At 42.5% G+C, this 17,451-nt stretch overlaps 1 protein-coding gene across 1 annotated transcript; it reads right to left on the bottom strand.

Moving 5' to 3' along the window:
• Positions 1-7,127: 7,127 nt before the first annotated feature.
• Positions 7,128-11,096, bottom strand: DUSP1 (dual specificity phosphatase 1). The gene is made up of 4 exons (XM_040344541.1): positions 10,459-11,096; positions 9,259-9,407; positions 8,733-8,952; positions 7,128-8,241 (listed from the first exon to the last, which is right to left on the bottom strand). The coding sequence occupies exons 1-4, from the start codon at positions 10,826-10,828 to the stop codon at positions 7,871-7,873; spliced, it is 1,110 nt and encodes a 369-aa protein (XP_040200475.1). The 5' UTR covers positions 10,829-11,096; the 3' UTR covers positions 7,128-7,870.
• Positions 11,097-17,451: the final 6,355 nt, after the last annotated feature.

Raw genomic sequence — 17,451 nt, forward strand, 5'->3', positions numbered from 1 at the left:
GAGACTTACACCGGTCGGATCTAATACAAATCTATGCATAACTGATTCTAAGAATCAGGCGCATAGATACGACAGCTCAGACTCAGAGTTACGACGGCGTATCTGAAAATACGCCGGCGTAACTCGTAGGAGAATCCGGGCCATAGTGTTTATGACTGAATACCTTTCTAGTTTGTGAACTTGATATAAGATACAAATAGACAATCTTCCTTTACCGTATATACTCGAGTTTAAGCCGAGGCCCTAATTTTACCACAAAAAAATGGGAAATGTATTGACTTAAGTATAAGGCCGTGTACACACGGGCAAACATGTACGATGAAACCGGTCCGCCGGACCGTTTTCACCGTACATTTCTGCCCGGGGCTTTCTGTACGATGGCTGTACTAACCATCGTACAGAAAGCCGCGCGTAAACAATACGCGGGGCGTGTCCGCGGTGTCGCCGCGTCGATGACGCGGTGTCGCCGCGACAATGACGCGGCGACGTGGGCGGGCCTGCCAGTTAAATGCTTCCACGCATGCGTCGAAGTCATTCGACGCATGCGAAGGATGGCGGGCGCTCGGACATGTACGGTAGGTCTGTACAGACGACCGAACATGTCAGAGCGGGCAGGATTCCAGCGGACTGTTTTAAAACAAGTCCAGGAATATTTGTCCACTGGGAAAAGGCCCGGCGGGCAAATGTTTGCTGGAATCCTGCACGCTCGGGCCTACACACGACTGAACATGTCTGCTGAAACTGGCCCACAGACCAGTTTCAGCAGACATGTTTGGTCGTGTGTACGGGGCCTAAGCCTAGGGTGAGAATGTAGCAGCTACTGTAAGCAGAAAAGAGGGTCAACGATGCCCATTTGCAGCTTCACTGTGCCCATTTGCACGCCTCACTGTGCCCATTTGCAACCTTCCTGTGCCCATTCTCACTGTACCCATTGCAGCCTTACTGTGCCCATTCTGACTGTGCCCATTGTAGCCTTACTGGGCCAGATTCTCGTACTTTTGCGGCGGGCGTAGCATAAGCCATTTACACTACGCCGCCGCAACTTACTGGAGCAAGTGCCGTATTCCTCAAGCACTTGCTCCGTAGTTTGCGGCGGCGTAGTGTATAAGGCCTGGCGTATCCCCGCGTAATTCAAAGGGGGCGGCTTGTATTTAAATTAAGCGCGCCCCCGTGCCGATCGAACTGCGAATGCGCCAGGCTTAAAATAGCCCAGTGCGCATGCTCCAGTTCTCGACGGAAAACGTCAATGAACAAAAAGAAAACGATTACCCCCAGACGGGACTTTGAAGGCCAGACTCCAATAAGTATGTAAAATTTAATTTATTGGGTGTTATCACCAAAATTGGATAGACATTGATTTACAGAATAATTCTGGATGTTAGATTACAGAAATCTTCTGGAACAGTCAGCAAATATATAATAAGAATAAAAACACATATAAGGAGTGGTGATGAAGTGACACCTGGGGCACACGTCCCATGTGTGGACCCAGGAGAAATAAGAAACAGAAAAATAATCATAAAATAAAACCTTGTGACAACACAATACAAATAGATTAAAAAACACTCTGTAGAGAGCAGTGGAGAAATGCCCGACGCGTTTCTGGTCTATTGGTAGAGCAACAGACCTTCATCAGGGGCCACAGGAGTGTATGGTTACAAACTTTTTTTCTCTCGTTTGTGGTGAGCAAAGGTTTGGAAATTGACCCTCAAGGTTTCGGTCTAGGATATCTCCAGAACCGACTTATGGGGTCCCATGAGTAAGGAAAGAAAGGGGAGGGATGGCTTCGACTGACCCCAAACACACGGTGTCCCAAGTATGGGGCTTATTAAGGCAAGAGTGCAGCAGGTCAGGGGGTTCACTGAGTCCAATGCGGACAATCCTCTTATCGTTGCTCGGGGGAATCCCGAACTGGGTGTGTGAAGAGGAACCTGGTGCCAAGTGCCGTGCTTGAGGTATTGAAATACCAGCGTTACTCCCTTCAGCTCACAGGGTGACGCCGACGTGTGCGTCATTGACGTAAAGTCGTATTCAAGAACGACTTAGGAAAACGACGTACCGGACGGGAAAAGACGATGCAGACCCGACGCCATACTTAACATGGCATACGGCGGACTGGCGTAAGGTTACCCCTCATATAGCAGGGGTAACCGTACGCTTACGCAAACGACGTAAGCAACGGCTACGCGACGCAAATTAGTTCGGGAATCGGCGTATCAGGCTCATTTGCATAAACAAATGAGACCTGAACGTAAACGCCACCTAGTGGCCGGCGGCGAATTACATTTAAGATCCGACAGTGTAAGTCACTTACACCTGTCGGATCTTGGCCGTATCTATGCGAAAATGATTCCAGAAATCACTCCCATAGATACCCGGGCCAAAAAACAGAGATACGACGGTGTTTCCCGAGTTACACCGTCGTAACTCTGCTGAGAATCTGGCCCACTGTGCCCATTGCAGCTTTACTGTGCTCATTCTCACTTTGTCCATTGCAGCCTTACTGTGCCCATTGTAGCCTTAGGCCCCGTACACACGAGAGGATCCATCCGCTGGAATTGATCCGCGGACCGGCTCCAGCGGATAGATCCGCTGGTGTGTACAATCCAGCGGATCTGTTTCCGCTGATTTTTATCCCCTGGGATGGATTTCCAGCGGATAAAAATTTTAGGACATGCTTTAAAATCTATCCGCTTGAATCCATCCCAACGGATTGATCCGCTGGTCTAAACAGACTCACCGGATCAATCCGTCGGAATGAATCCCCCGCATGCGTCGTAATGATTCGACGCAGGCGTGGAATTCCTTATATGACAGCGTCGCGCACGTCGCCGCATCATCATCACGGCGACGGCGCGACACGTCATCGTGATGGGATTTCGGCACGGATTTCGATCCGATGGCGAGTACACTCCATCGGATCAAAATCCTCCGAAATCCTCGAGAGGATTTATCCGCGGAAACGGTCCGGTGGACCGTATCCACGGATAAATCCTCTTATGTGTACTAGGCCTTACTGTGCCCATTGCAGCCTTACTGTGCCCATACTCACTGTGCCTGTTCCTTCTGTGATAGTCAGTGTACTTGTCGGGTCGCGGGCGTCCATTTTTCAAAACTCGTGGCTTCCTCCTGGTCCGTGATAGGCATTTGACACTGTGTTTCGCTACCGCCTATAGCTTAACAAAGGTATTTATTAATTGACAACAGTTTGCCATGTTAGTTATTATGTGGTCACTATTCTGAATTATGTGTCTCATGCATCTAGAAATTAAAATTTTTAACGAAAAGCTTCAGCATATCTGGACAACAAGCATGCTGGGGGTTGTAGCTCTGCGAACGCTGCAGAGCAGCAAGTAAGCAAAACGTTGATATTTTTGTGTATATTATATTGAAACACATTTGGTCACTGCAGTATTTGTAAGTTATGTGGATGCATCAGCATAGCATGTAGCCCAAGTCTTTATTAGGTGGAAGCAGATCTGCTATAGTTAAGAGTGTATGATATGTCTAATCAATGATACTGGGCAATCTACAAAGAGAAGGTAAATGATACTAATAGAAAAAAATATATATATGGACCTACTCCTGTCCCCGCTATTCATGCTATGGGGCCATGCTCACTTGTGTTGGTTTCAACCACACAGCTGAAGTGTCCATGATTGCCAGCACAGGTAGCCAATTTGGAGAGAGTTGTTGGACTTTTCAGATGGTAGATGTGCATGGAGCTCAGACCTGAAAAGACAAGGAGAAAAAGACAGATTCTAGATGAAGTAATAGCAAATATATATCTAAAACATTCAGCTCTGACTTTGGAGCCAGGATATATATACTTATAATCTACAAAATCTCAACTCTGCTATACATGCATTTTTTCCCCATAAACCTTATTCACATCTCACACAGACTATGATAGTGTTATATTATCAACTAATAGTTTATAAACCATTTGTAATAATCAACGTTTTTGTAATAATAATGTTTTAATTCCTACATGTTCAGTTAAAAATCTCAGCTATGGCACTACCTGCCTGGAGTTTTCATGTTCTCCCTGTGCCTGCGTGGGTTTCCTCGGGGCACTGCGGTTTCCTCCCACTCTCCAAAGACATGCTGGTAGGTTAATTGGCTCCTGTCTAAATTGACCGTAGTATGTGTATGTATGAACCTTAGATTGTAAGCTCCTCAATGGCAGGGACTGATGTGAATGTACAATATATATGTAAAGCACTACGTAAACTGATGGCACTATATATGTACCTGTAATAAATAAAAAAAATGTATGTTATTGTTGAAGCTCCTGCATGTCCTCTGTTTGTGAAGTGCTGCAGATAGGCTCTTGCACACAACTGTTTCTGATGTGCCAAGAGATGTATGATTCTTGCTGGTGGCACAGAGGTATAAAAGATGTATGCTTGTGTTTGCCTTCTGTCTCCTCAAGTATAAACTCACATACACACACAAGGGGGGTTATTTACTAAAGCAAAATCCACTTTGCACTACAAGTGCACTGCAAGTGCACTTGTAAGTGTAGTCGCTGTATATCTGAGGGGAAGATCTGAAATGAGGGGAAGCTCTGCTGATTTTATCATCCAATCATGTGCAACCTAAAATTCTGTTTTCTTTATTCCTTGCATGTCCCCCTCAGATCTACAGCGACTGCAGTGCAGTGCACTTGTAGTGCAAAGTGGATTTAACCTTTAGTAAATAACCCCCAAGATGTATACCTGATCATGCAGGTTAGAGTATTCTTCCATATGATCATGTACACTTTGCTCAAATATGTATCCCATGCCCGGTATTTTTTGGAAGGTCTCACTGTGACTTAGTTTAGGTGCCATTAGATATTAGTTTAGGTGGCATTATGTCCTGTATTTTCTACACCTCGCACCTCCATCTACAACTTTATACAGGCTATTTACATTTAAAAAAAATTGTAATGTTAATGATTAATTTAAAGTCATGCTGGTAGGTAAACTGGCTCATGTCTAAATTGGCCCTAGTATGTATGAATGTGAGTTGGGGACCTTAGATTGTAAGCTCCTTGAGGGCAGGGACTGATGAGAATGTATAATATATATGCAAAGCGCTGTGTAAAATTGACAATTAGGGCCTAATCCACAAAAGGGATACGCCGTCGTATCCCTGTTTCTATCTATGGAACTGATCCACAGAATCAGTTTCACATAGATAGGGAGAAGATCCGACATGTGTAAGGGACTTACACTGTTGGATCTTAGGATGCAGTACCGCAGCCGCCGCTGGGGGCATTTCTCGTCGAAATGCCGCTTCGGGTATGCAAATTAGCACTTACGGAGATCCACAAAGCTTTTACGCTTCGTTTTTTCTCCGTAAGTATTAGTTTGCCGTCGCAAAATTAGGTCTGCTTTTACATGGCCTAAACTGTTTACACCTTGTAAAAGTAGACCCTTCTATCCCGCGTCGCTGTCATTTATTTATTTTTTTTCCCGCCGCAACTCGTTTTTTTTTTTTACGCCCGTCGCGATTCTCAAAACCCGGCGCAACGTAAAACCGCACAAAGCACGTCAGGAAAATTACGTCGGGAGCATGCGCAGTACGTCCAGCGCGGGAGCGCGCCTAATTTAAATGGGACTCGCCCCATTAAATTAGGAACTCCTTGCGCCGGACGGATTTAAGTTACACCGCTCAAAATTTCTAGGTAAGTGCTTTGTGGATCGGGCACTTAGGTAGAGATTTTGCGGCGGTGTAACTTAAACGGGAAAAAATATGTTGCGCCGGGTTTTTGTGGATTAGGCCCCAAGTTCCTGTAATAAGTACATTTATAAAAAAAAACTGGTACTGGCCCATAGGAAACATACTGCTGCTTCCCATAACTAAATTCACATGTAATCTGGATCACTTGACTTTGTTCTGATGTTTACAAGCAAGCTCACTGTCACTGTCGATGGCATGACATTTATCATAAATGTGGTGAATTAGTTCAGATAGCCAATAGACCATTTGGCATTTATGTCATTTTAAATCACTTTATCTGACAGCCTTTACTTCTCGTTTTATATCACACTTCCCCATTTGTTCTGTGGTAATCTTGTTTACACCAAATGAAAAAGCCTACAGTTCATTTGCATAACATTTACTGCTATGTATTTCTGAGAAGTGCTAACACAATCACCTATCTGCCTGTCATCGGTGTGAAATGTATACAGTGTTTCCACAGAGCAGACTGGCATATGTGTCAACAAAATGTAGCATATAGGGCTGGGAAAATGAATGACACATTAGCAAATGTAGGATAATGTTAAAACAAAGGAATTATGTTAAGCAGACTAGAGCTGGGTCATGTAATTGCATGTTTTATAGATTTGTGGGAAAAGAGGGGCAGAGTGAAGCCTCGTACCACATTCTTGGTATGCTCTATAAATTGTGAATAGGCAGGGCATGCATGGAGAATAATAGCTGTATGTCAGCAGCTCAATATAGGCCTCAGGATGGCCATATTGAGTATGGCCAGGCCCAGCACTAGGGTGTGTTTACTCAAAATGCTGGGAATACAGCATGGTCTAAATGACTGCTTGGCAGCAAAAGAAAATATAGGTCTGCAGATGAGGTCTGTAATTAATTTAGGCTGGGTTCATACTAGTGCGAATTGGATGCGAGTTTCTCCACATTCAATTCACATGACAGGAGATTGTGACAGGCTCTCAATGGAGTCTGTTCACACATCTCCAGGGGGACTGCAGAGCGAATTGCACAGGGATCCTGTGTGTCTTTGGCTCCGTTTTAGGTCTGAATTCGAAAAAAAAAAAAAATAAAAAAAAAAAAAACGGGCCTAAAACGGAGAACAGGGACGCACTGGACCCATGCTGTCAGCCGCATACATTTTTAGTGTGAAACCAGCCTTAAAACGTGTTTAGGAAGGCAAGGTGGTTAAACTTTAATGGCTATATTTCTCTAAATCAGGTCCAAAGTGTAATCACACTTGAACCTACTGTGCCAAAATTCATGGCTTAGTGACTTATTCAATATTTATTCTGCACTATATTCTCAGATCAGGGGTATTGCAACAACGATACATCATTTTGGGCTGTGTTTGGGAAAACTGAAGAGTGTAAGTTTTTTTGTTTTAAGTAATGCAAGACATAGAGGCAACATTAAGTACAAAGTCATAATTTATTCTATTCTGTATAAAAAAGGTCATAGTTTTGTATTAAAAAGTCTTCTCCCAGGAGAAGAAATATATTATTTTGCATCATAAATAAAATCATAGCATATATACAGTCGTCAGCAAACTCAGAAGGCTTCGGCCTAGTGCTTTTTTTTTCATCAGTGCTTTGGAAACTGAAGCTGGTCTTGAATTACAAACAGGAATTACAGTACCAAAAAAAAATACTGAGGTATTTCTCCTTTGCTTCGTTTAAAAAAAAAAAAAAAAAAAAAAAAAAAAAAAGCTGAAATCTTAGACTTCTGAAGGCAGGACGAAGCTTGTAAAATAAATAATAGGACGTACATTTTGTTTTTACAGTTTATAGGCAGCAGTCTCTCTTTCACTTTCACCAGTACAAAAAAATAAAAATAAATTCAGGAATGGAAATACTGTCGAACCTCCCTTAAACGGAGGTTATAAACAAACAAAAATCAGACGTAAAAAGGCAATGGTGACCTGTCTTTTTTGAAATCCTTAGTGGTTAGGACAGACACTCAAAGTTTTAAAATGTCAAGTCAGTTTTAAGCTATATGTGGTTTCACCAGTTCATATGCTTGCAAACACGTCACGCCTGGATGACGATGATGGCTTAAAAGTGACAAAAAAAAAAAAAAAAATTACTCATTAAGAGTTCTTAAAAATTATTGCACTTTGTATAACACAGTCCCATTTGCTTTAGCTTGTACCACCTCAGCAACTTGGTGATGTAGTGATAGGACTCTGTAGGTAGCTCAGCGAGCTTGCTGCAGGGTGAACAGGGATAGAAACTGGGAAGTTAAAGACCGTAGTAGTGGATGTTCCTCTGTCCAAAACTGATATTGTGGGACTGCCAGCCTCTGCTGAACATGAAGGTGCTAGAACTTGAGATTCAAACTGAAGGAGCTGTCCCATAAAGCTGAAGTTTGGGGAAATGATGCTTCTTCGCTGCTTGACAAACTCAAAAGCTTCGTCCAGCTTTACACGATTAGTCCTCATCAAATAAGCAAGGCAGATAGTAGCAGAACGTGAAATACCAGCTTGACAGTGCACAAACACTCTGCCACCATTTTTCTTCACAGAATCTGAAAGATAAAATAAACAGGTTATTGTAAAAATTATACTGAAACATCTTCAGTTTAAGAAAAACTGTGGAATCTAAAATATTTATCTAACAAAAAAAAAAAGAAAAAGCAAAAGCTGGCAATGTATGTTTATGGCCACTAGGGGGCAGCAACTGACTAACACTTTCTATGTGCTTTGTTTTTTATTCTTCCTGTCTATTAGAGGAAATGCTGCTTTCATACAAGAATCTGAGCACTTTCCTTACTCTTCAAACATTTTGTCATTTTTACAACAGTAGAGGATCAATTTGGCGCAAATAAATTAGCAGAGCTCCAATAAAAAAAAAAAAAAAAAAAGAGTAAAATGAATTTGAGACGCAAAATGCTAACCCTTGATAGAGGCCTACTGTTAAATAAAGGCTCTAAAAAGTACCTGATGCTTGTAATCATTATTAATCCTATGTATTCCTCATACTAGGTTTAATGTTCTGTAAAAATTTAGAGATATTTACCTATGAAGTCAATGGCTTCATTAAACCAGGAGCTGATGTCTGCTTTGTGGCTGTCCTCCACTGGGATACTCTTGTACTGGTAGTGTCCCTCAAAGTGATTAGGGCAGTTGGCAGACACGTTGATCAGGGCGGTAATGCCAAGGGTGTCCAGCATATCTTTTCTGGATGCATGATATGCACTTCCCAGGTAGAGAAAAGGCAGAATTTCCACTGGTCCTCCCTGTAAAACAATTACAACAGAAAAGTTTAATCAACTGGAAATACATTTATACATAATTCATTCATAGGTACAAAAGGGAAGGCTAGAAATATGATCAGCTGTGTTATGTGTACATCTTGTATTCAGCCACGTAGGAATAAAGTGTAAACACGGCTTATTGTCAGGGCTTGTGTTTGGGGAAGTACAATTGGCCTGGTGCTTTACAGCTCATTATTGTTTTAGTGCTTGGCTGGCTGGGAGTGGCGAGGGAGGGACAGCTTGCTTGGCAGGGGATTTTAACTCTTACAACACAAGGGGAATACTGACCTGATCGTATAATGGGGTGCCGCAGGGAGTGCAGTTGGAATCGGCGCTGCCTGGTACACTGTTGGCACTGAGGGGCAGGCTTAGTCCAGTCGGGGGAGAACATTTGCTGCAGAATTCAGGATATTCCGAGGAAAATGATTCATATCCACCTGAAAGAGAAGAACAAAATGACAGTCGTTAAATGGTATCCTTTGTGAAGCTCATTGACAGTTATCAGTAGGGGGGCTTTAAGTGGCCCCTATAGTTACAAGAGATTAATGTGTAAGAAAAGGAGGGAAGAGTTAACAAAAGGAAAGTTTAGGAAGGAAGCATCAGTGTAAGTTTATTGGCTGACATTTCTCAATGTGGGCTTAGAGATTTAGGGGCAGTTGTATGAAGAAGGGGGAGATATTAAAGTTTGAGGATGGAGGCATCTCTATACCATTATTAGCTGATATTTCTCAATGTGGGCTTAGAGATAGAAGAGATTGTGGTATAAAATAAGGAAAAGAGCTATTAAGTTTTAGCAGGGAGGCATCAATGTACTTTTGTAGTTGACATTGATAACGACCTATTGATTACTGTATAGGAAAAGGAGGAAGGGCTAACAAAGACAAGTTTGGGAGGGAAGCATGCATTTGTGATGACATTTCTCAATGGGGGGACTTAAGGGATTAGTGGGTGGGGGCGGCTATCACATGTTTTAGGTTGACATTTCTTAATGCAGGCTTTTAATGAACCCGGTGGATGCAAGGGATTATAAAAAGAGGGTAGGTTTTAGATGGGAATCATCTTCCTACTTTTATGATTGACATTTCCCAATGGCGACTTTAAGTGGACCCAATAAGGGGTGATTGTATACAAGGAGGGTGAGTTATCACAGGTTTTAGAAGGAGATCATCTTCCTACTTTTATGGTTGACCTTTCTCAAATGGGGCTTTAAGTAAACCCAATAGATGCAAGGTTGTTGTTGTTTTTTTTTTTAAGGGGGGAAAGTTAGGTTTTAGAAACAAATCATCTTCCTGCTTTTCCCAATCTGGGCTTTAATTGGATCCAAGAGATTTAAGGGATAATTGTATTGGGAAAAGAGGGAAAGCTAACAAAGGATCATGTACCTTTATTGGTTACATGTCTCGATGAGGGGTGATGGATCTAGAAGATGGAAAAGGGGGGGGGGAGACACCAAAGGCAAGTTTAGTAGGGACTGATGATGATACATACCTTTTAGGAAGAAGATCCTGCTGCCTCGGGGGTCTCTGCACAGGGCACTGACAGCCAGCATCATGGTGCTGTCCTTTCTGATGGTGTCTAGCTCGTAGGTCCTGTCATCCAGAAGTACCACAGCCTCATACAATCCAGCGATCAGCCTGGCCCTGTGCTCCTCGTTGGGGATAATGTGCTCCAAGCCCATGCTGCCTTTAGCCCTCCTCTTGACTATAGTGCTGAACCTGACATTGCTGGAGCCCAGGATGTGGGCAGAACTGAAGGAGAAGAACGATCTACAGTCCAGGATGAGCAGTTTGTGTGCTCTGTCTGCCAGCAGGGCTTTCATCGTGCTGCAATCCATGCCACTTATCTCCATATTGACCATAGCTAGGCGACACACTCTGGGGTTAGACAGCAAGTAGGAATCCGTGCTGCTTCACTGCTCGGCTTGTAACAAAATCACGTCCTCCCCTTTGCTGGTGCAGTTGCCCTTTCCAGGCTACTTTGTCTAAAAAGAAATGAACTTGATAAAAACAAAAACAAATGAAGCCTTCACGCAAAAGCCAGCCGCGTGTTTGTCTTTCTTGTGTTACTTTAGCGGTTGTTCCCTAGTTCCCGGCCGGCTGGCTTGAGCTCAATGCTGCCCCGAGCTTTGCGAGCTCCCTATTTATACAGAGCGGGGAGGAGGCTGGCTTTTTTGTGAATGGTTTGTACCACGTGGCTTCGCGGTGACATCATTCCAGCTGTAGCCGCGCCCCCCTTGTGTTCAGCCAAGAGCAATGACGTCGGCCGAAGCTGCAAAGTCAAACAGAGCAATATACACAGAGCGGGCCCCCGGCCCAGGCAGGAAATAAACTGCTGTAACCCTGAGCGAGCCGCAGCTTTGCTCTGGGGAGATCCGAGCCCGACACACGAGGCACGCAATGTTCTCCTCAGAGCGCACACACACATACACAAATGATTCAATGGAGGCTTTTTGGAGGCTTTTCAGAACATTTTCACTCAGAAAGCTGGAATGTGAATGGGAGCAACGTGAGCTCATGTGCCCCCCCCCCCCCAGCCTGGAATTTCTAGCAGCCCGCCTAAAACCTTCACAGCACACTCAGCTCTTGTCAGGATACAGGGCTGACTGCTGTATACTTCTTGTCATCTACTTCTTTCTTCACATGATGGAATTTATAACATAGTTTATCCAGAAATTCCAAATTCTATTCACACTGGGCTGTGCTGGGAAACCAGCCCTCACAAGACAGGAACACATATATACACTATATATATATACTACATATATACATATATATATATATATATTCTTCCACCATACACTAACACCACAGAAAATACCTGACAAGTTTATAATATATATATAATATACAGAGTACTTCTATTCTTCCACCATGTGCTAACACCACAGAAAATACCTGCCAAGTGTATAATATATATGTAATATACAGAGTACTTATATTCTTCCACCATACACTAACACTACAGAAAATATCTGACAAGTGTGTAATATATATAATATACAGAGTACTTATATTCTTCCACCATACACTAACACCACAGAAAATACCTGACAAGTGTATAATATATATGTAATATACAGAGTACTTTTATTCTTCCACCATACTTTAACACCACAGAAAATACCTGACAAGTGTATAATATATATGTAATATACAGAGTACTTTTATTCTTCCACCATACACTAACACCACATAAAATACCTGACAAGTGTGTAATATATATAATATACAGAGTACATCTATTCTTCCACCATACACTAACACCAAAGAAAATACCTGACAAGTGTGTAATATATTTAATATACAGAGTACTTCTATTCTTCCACCATACACTAACACCACAGAAAATACCTGACAAGTTTATAATATATATAATATACAGAGTACTTATATTCTTCCACCATACACTAACACCACAGAAAATACCTGACAAGTTTATAATATATATGTAATATACAGAGTACTTCTATTCTTCCACCATGTGCTAACACCACAGAAAATACCTGACAAGTGTATAATATATATGTAATATACAGAGTACTTCTATTCTTCCACCATACACTAACACCACAGAAAATACCTGACAATTTTATAATATTTATGTAATATACAGAGTACTGTTATTCTTCCACCATACGTTAACACCACAGAAAATACCTGACAAGTGTGTAATATATATAATATACAGAGTACTTATATTCTTCCACCATATACTAACACTACAGAAAATATCTGCCATGTGTGTAATATATATAATATACAGAGTACTTTTATTCTTCCACCATACACTAACACCACAGAAAATACCTGACAAGTGTGTAATATATATAATATACAGAGTACTTTTATTCTTCCACCATACACTAACACCACAGAAAATAGATAATATATATAATACATATGGAGTACTTCTAATATATGCACACTCACCGGCCACTTTATTAGGTACAACTGTTTAATTGCTTGGTGACACAAATTGCGAAATCAGCCAATTACATGGCATCAACTCAATGCATTTAGACATCTAGACATGGTGAAGACAAGTTGTTGAAGTTTAAACCGAGCATCAGAATGGGGAAGACAGTGGATTTAACTTGACTTTAATCGTGGCATGGTTGTTGGTCCCAGGGATCTGCCGATATGGTTCCAGCTAACGAGAAAGTTCCTTTAAGGACTGCGCAGGCGCAATCCTTGTCGACGGAAATCTCCGAACCTCGGCCAGCATTCAGGGCGACGTGGAATTTGAGGAAAGTGGCCAGTCGGCCTCACGTCTTCGCTTCGCTTGGACGGCTTGCTCCGCTCGCTTGGCCTCCTGGCTCTTTTTTTAACATCCTCCAATCCATGGGGATGTTAAAAAATTAGCCTGGATGCCAGCCGAGGTTCAGAGATTTCTGTCGGCAAGGATTGCGCCTGCGCAGTCCTTAAAGGAACTTTCTCATTAGGGGAACCTTAACGACAAGTCACCGGCTAGTCTGAGTATCTCAGAAACTGCTGATCTGCTGGGATTTTCACGCACAACCATCTCTAGATTTTACAGAGAATGGCCTGAAAAAGAGAAAATATCCAGTGAGCATAAGTTGTGTGTATAATAAAATAACAAATTTCAAGGAGTGGAAACTGCATTTATTTTCCGACCTACTCCCCTGCTACATTTATACACGTATTCCAGTGTTTAAAGTGGAGCTCCACCCAAAAGTGGACGCTTCACTTGTTCGCACCTTTCACTACCACGTTTGGCACTTTTTTTTTGGGGGGGGGGGGGGGGGGCGGCGAATACCTGTCAAAACCAGGTACCAGCTCCCACTTCCAGGTAAGATCGCCGGTAAGATTTATTTTCTTTCAGCAGCTTAGTAGATGCCCCCTACTTATTCTTATTCTTATACTTATTAGGCATCCAATCACAGCACCTGTCGTTTCAGCCAATCAGGTGACAGGTAACAGACCCGAGCACCTGATTCGCTTTCCTAACATAATGCATGGCGCCCGCTCTTCACCATTTTGGAAGCCTATTAGAGCCTATGGCTCTAATCAGGTGCTTTCAAAAAATACACCCCCCCCCGCTGTAATTCAGGTGCCCGAAAAGGGTCCGGGTACCTGAACAGGGGGTGGCAGCGCCGCACATGCGCCCCTTATGAACGCACCCGCCACTGTTGCCAGGTTAAAATAAAGGGGGAAAAAATACAATGAAAAAAATCTAAAGACTGGTAAACTGCAATACATGAATTTTTGTTCTTTAGTTTAGATACACTTTAAGCATTTGTGACCTTTAAGAGGGGTTATTTATTTCTAGTGAGTGTAAGGCCTCGTACACACGACCGAGGAACTCGTCGTAAATGAAACATCGTTTTCCTCAACGAGTTCCTTGTCAGGCTTGTCGAGAATCTTGACAAGCTTTCTTTGCCTACACACTGTCAAGACCAAATCTCCTCGTTCTCTATAAAGGGGAAGTTCAATTCCACTGGCACAACCCTTGGGGCTGCTTTTGCTAATCTCATGTTACTGCGTGCTAAGTAAAAGTTTGGTAAGAGACGATTCGCGCTTTTCAGTCTGTTACAGCGTGACGAATGTGCTATCTCCATTACGAACGCTACTTTTACCGAAGGTGCGCTCCCGTCTCATACTTTATTCTGAGCATGCGCGGGTTTCTAAGCATACACACGAACGTGTTTCTCGTCGTAAACCAGCCCGACGAGGAACACGACGAGGAAATTGAGACTCCCGGCGAGGAAAAAGAGAACTTTTTTGCTCGCCGAGTTCCACGACAACTTTCTTGACGAAAAACATACACACGACCCTTTTCCTCGCCAAAAAAGCTCTGCCACCAAGTTTCTTGATGGATTCTGTCGAGGAAAACGGTTGTGTGTACGAGGCCTATCTGTAAGCACTGCTCTCCATAGTGATGTTTCACAGAGTTATCGTGAAGATAAAAAGACACAAAAAAACATACAAACAAGATACAGTGTAACATATTCCCTGAAGAGGCTTCCTTTTATTCATGTCACTCAGGGCCAGTTCACACCAGAATGCAGTACTGGAAAAACACATGTGCATTTCCCATACCACGCTCAAAATCGCCCTTTGCCATTGTTGACGGCACCCCAAATGCAGATCACAAATGCAGTGTGTTTGCAGGCACCAAATCGCATGGTACTGCAGTACTGCAATACAAATCTCAACGCAGCAGCCTTGATTTCACGAGTAATAACATTTGGGCTGAAATCTGACCTGAAACAGTGAACGGGGACGTTCCGGACTCTTGCTGTGAGCCGCATTACGCAATAGTGTGAACCCAGCCTCAATCTGCAGCTCTATAATTTCCTGAAAATGCAATATGGCTACCTGGTGATGTTTTATACACAGAATATGTACTGAACACACCCCAGAAACATCAGATGATACAAGTCAGAGTTCAGTCATCCCCTGCAACATACTCCTCTACTCCCAATAGGAACACGTCTAAAGGGATGCTGGCCCTGCAGATTTTCTCATTAGTGCTCTGCAGCTGCACAGCTGATTGATAATTCTGAAACCACTCCCATTAGACTTACTCAGCACAGAGCACAGGGATTTCTTCAGAATAACTAAAAAGGTAGGAATCTGCAACAAAGGTTGTTATATTCCTTGCAATGTACATACATCACCCATAGGGGAATGTTTTTTTCTCAACAAAAGTAGAGTTACGCTTTAAATTTCTTATGCCCATGAAATAAACGCATATATAAAGTGTTTTATTTATTTTTATTTTTATAATGCTTACTTTTTTTTATGGATTAGGGAAAGATGAAAATGCTTGTCAGGTTTTTTATTTCATCTGTGAAATTTCCCTTCAAGTCCTGTTCAGTAGACACAATGGGAAGTGAAAGAAAATCTCTCCAAAGAGAGGGGAAATGCCCTCTTATGCCAGGTACACATAGACATTTATTTTTTTCCGTTTAATCCAGAAATCTCCCTACTGTGCTATTGTGTTCTGATGGGTGACAACCCCCCCCCTCCCAGAACACACAGCCATTGGCTGCAAGCACAGACCGGATGCCAATCAGCTGCTGGTTTTCCAGCATGCTCATTCAACAGAAGCCGATCTCATGGCAAGGACCCATACACACGGGCCGAATGTCAGTTATAATACACAGTGTCACTATACTAATCACATTGGCTGGGAGGGGGTTAATATCTAGACTGATCAAAGGGTTAACTGTGTGCCTAACAAGTGTTAATGTGTGGACTGTGTGCTGCTCTCACTAAGCAATGCAATGTTTTTTACTCACTGCCTTGCCGGGAGAACGGGAAAACTACACATCACTGCTGTCTGTAGAGAGCCCTGTGTTGTTTACCAGCACAGCGCTCTCTTCTGTCATTCGCTCAGCCGATCACCAGGTTTCAGGCCAGGAATGCAAATTACGTATATATTTATATGATCCTGAACAGCCGAGCTGCTCTAAAGTAGTAAAGCTAGAGGGGGCGGTCAGCAAGTGCTTAAAGGGTCACTAAAGGAATTTTTTTTTTTAGCTAAATAGCTTCCTTTACCTTACCGCAGTACTGGTTTCATGTCCTCATTGTTCGTTTTTGCTTTGAAGTAGCTGTAATTCTGCTGTGATCTCCACACTTCCTGGTTGCCTGTTTCCTTATAACCACAGTACTGGGAGCTTTTCACGGTGGTCTAAGCTGTCATTACTGTGTGTCTAAAACTCCTCAGAACCAATCAGATTCATTTTAAAAACAAAACACTGCCCTGGATTTGTTTGTTTTTGTTCTGTGAGTCTTCCCGACTCACCTCTCACCCGGAACTTCACGTATGTACCTTTAAAACCGAAAGTGAAACTAGAGGCACATTATATGATAGATTAAATTCAATGTTTAATCATTTTTAAAAGGAATCAGTTAACTTTTATGTCTCTATACCCAATAAACAGTCATTTCAGCAAAAAAATGTTTTTCCTTTAGTGACCCTTTAAGGCTAGGTTCACACCTATGCATTTTGCAGTACATTTTTTAGCTTTGAAGAAACGCACTACAGTCCATTTAACATGATTTACTATGGGTCAAGTTCACATCTGTGCATTTTCAACCAATGCGTTTTTTCGAAAAAGGGTCAGGGACTTTTTTTTGCCTGCGGCAGGTTGCGTTTTTAGTTCGATAGACTTCACTGCAAGCGCATCAAAAATGCGAGCACTGCGTTTTTGATGCGATTTTGCTGGTTCCTGCAAAACGCATCAACCCCAACCTGCATAGGCTTGAACCTAGCTTTAGGGTGTGGGGGTGTAGTTCCCTTGAGCCACCAAAGTTAATCTAAAATTGATACAATATACCAGGGTAAATCTTCCATAGTTCACTGCAGGCAAAATGATACTTTCAAAGATAAACTCTAATAAAAGAAACACCTTTTTAAATGATTATATATTTTTTTTTATAGTAAGGGGGGCTTTTTCTGGCAAGGAGCCTGGCCAATTGCCCCTTTTGCCCCCTTATAAATCTGGCACTGGCT

This window comes from Rana temporaria, chromosome 3 (genome assembly GCF_905171775.1).
Source record: "Rana temporaria chromosome 3, aRanTem1.1, whole genome shotgun sequence".
Lineage (NCBI taxonomy): Eukaryota > Metazoa > Chordata > Amphibia > Anura > Ranidae > Rana > Rana temporaria.